Source organism: Lipotes vexillifer, unplaced genomic scaffold (assembly GCF_000442215.2).
Source record: "Lipotes vexillifer unplaced genomic scaffold, Lipotes_vexillifer_v1.1 scaffold463, whole genome shotgun sequence".
Lineage (NCBI taxonomy): Eukaryota > Metazoa > Chordata > Mammalia > Artiodactyla > Lipotidae > Lipotes > Lipotes vexillifer.
Genome location: NW_006779398.1, coordinates 1,739,757 through 1,741,522, shown reverse-complemented (window position 1 = coordinate 1,741,522; position 1,766 = coordinate 1,739,757). Strand labels below are relative to the sequence as shown.

Here is a 1,766-nt window from a genome sequence, read left to right as displayed (position 1 = left end):
TTCCCTACAATCTTGGTGATCATTTAAAAAGCTGATTGGTTAAATTAAGGAATATAATGCCACACATGGTACCTATTTTACAAAGTACTTTCACATATGCTATCTCATTGCTCCTCACAAGAACCCTCATAAAGATGCAACCCTGAGAATTAAGGAACCTTAAAACTAAGGTCTCCGGCGAGTGTTCGTTTGGACTCTTGTGTCTAACCAGTTTGCCCTTTACCAAGAAGATCCCATACAACTTATATCGGCCAGATAAAAGCTCCCAGAGTATTAATGCTTATTTTTTGGAAGAGCCTCGGGGACAGGCGGGCATGGGGGTCTCCCGCGCGGCGGGGACGGTACCTGGTTGACTGCGGCGTGCTCCCTCAGCGCCAGGTCCCAGAAGCAGCAGCCAATCTGGTTTCCGCACTGGCCGACTGCGCCCAGGAAGGTAAGAGAATAGACATTAGGCAGCAACAGGGCCACTCGCCTCGGCGTCGACCGGGTCCCCACCCTCCCGGGGCGGCTTACCCTGTATGACCACCGACTGGGTCATGCTGCAGCGCGGCCGCCCCGCTGCAGCCAGGAGCCCGCGCCGGCCTGCGTATTTCCGGCCCACCAACGGCTCTCTCCGAGGCGGTGGGGCGGCCGTAAGTCACGCTGCTGCCGCAAGTCGCTGCCGTAGCTCCGCTCTGCTCCAGCTTTAGGCTAAGATTTTACGTCCGAAGGCTGCGCCAAGTGCACGTGCGTCTCACCGTTACCATAGCGACTGGTCCTCCCGATAGCAGATCTTCGCTGCCCTGTAAACGTCTGAGCAACTGCAGCTCCGGGGGCCCGGGTCACTGGCTGGTAACTAGGCTTTAGCGTGGGATTTTAAAACGTGTGTCTTTAAAGCTGTTTATGATCTATCAGAGGTTCAGTCTTCATTTACAGTCTCAATACCTGGGCCGGTGGGTCAAATTCCGTTCATTCCGATTCCTCCGGACGCTGCGTTAATCTATTTAACAAGTCCTTTGTTCTAATAGAAAACAATGTCGATGAGCACAAAGAAACTCCAGACAAATAGACGTGTCAGGGTACAACCGAAACTAGGTGGTTATACAGATTGACAAAAATGGCGCTTCAGAGGCCCAACCAGTGTATGTTGAAGCTGTATGCTCCCAACATTAACTTCTAGGCCCTCTGCAGGATTCAAAAGAAATTAAGACATAGATCCAGCTCCAGAAGGCTTACAATCTGATTGAAGATACACACGAAATACTCAAAAAATTGTGACGATTTTGTGGCGCTAAGTGTAACAGGATTCAATGGATGAGAACGTGGACAAGTAAAGAAGTCTGATGGAAGAGATGAAATTAAAACTAGGCATTTTATTTATGTACAGTGTTTAGGTGGGACAAAGGAGGAGGAGATTGAAAAGTCAGGTATTCCTGAAAACGACCAACTCCTAAAATTTTCAAACATTGAAAAATACTGTAAACTCTTATTAATTTAGACCAGATTTCAATTAAGAACTCAAGCACTTTTTTCGTAAAATTAATATTTTCCACAAAAATTCTGAGGAACTACAAATTACTAGGAAGCATCCTCCCACCAAAAAAAGTTAAAATTACATGTGCAACTAATGTGTGGTAATAGGAATTGTAATATTTGATTGTTTGGAACACCTTATTCCCCTACCAATACAAATAATAGTTGTTACTATATCTCTGATACCTGGTAAGTTTGAAGTTGCAATGGGTGGTTTATGAGGCTGAGGCTTTCTCACATTTCCATTTAGATGT

At 46.3% G+C, this 1,766-nt stretch overlaps 1 protein-coding gene across 1 annotated transcript in view; it reads right to left on the bottom strand.

Annotated features, from left to right (window-relative positions):
* The window catches only part of TUBE1 (tubulin epsilon 1), a 19,689-nt gene extending 19,142 nt beyond the window's left edge, over positions 1 to 547 (bottom strand). The window contains exons 1-2 of the mRNA XM_007452594.1: positions 514 to 547; positions 346 to 419 (exon numbers count right to left, since the gene is read on the bottom strand). Coding sequence (XP_007452656.1) covers positions 346 to 419; positions 514 to 538 — 99 coding nt within the window. The 5' untranslated portion in view covers positions 539 to 547. The remainder of the gene's footprint in view (positions 1 to 345; positions 420 to 513) is intronic.
* Between the last annotated feature and the right edge of the window lie 1,219 nt (positions 548 to 1,766).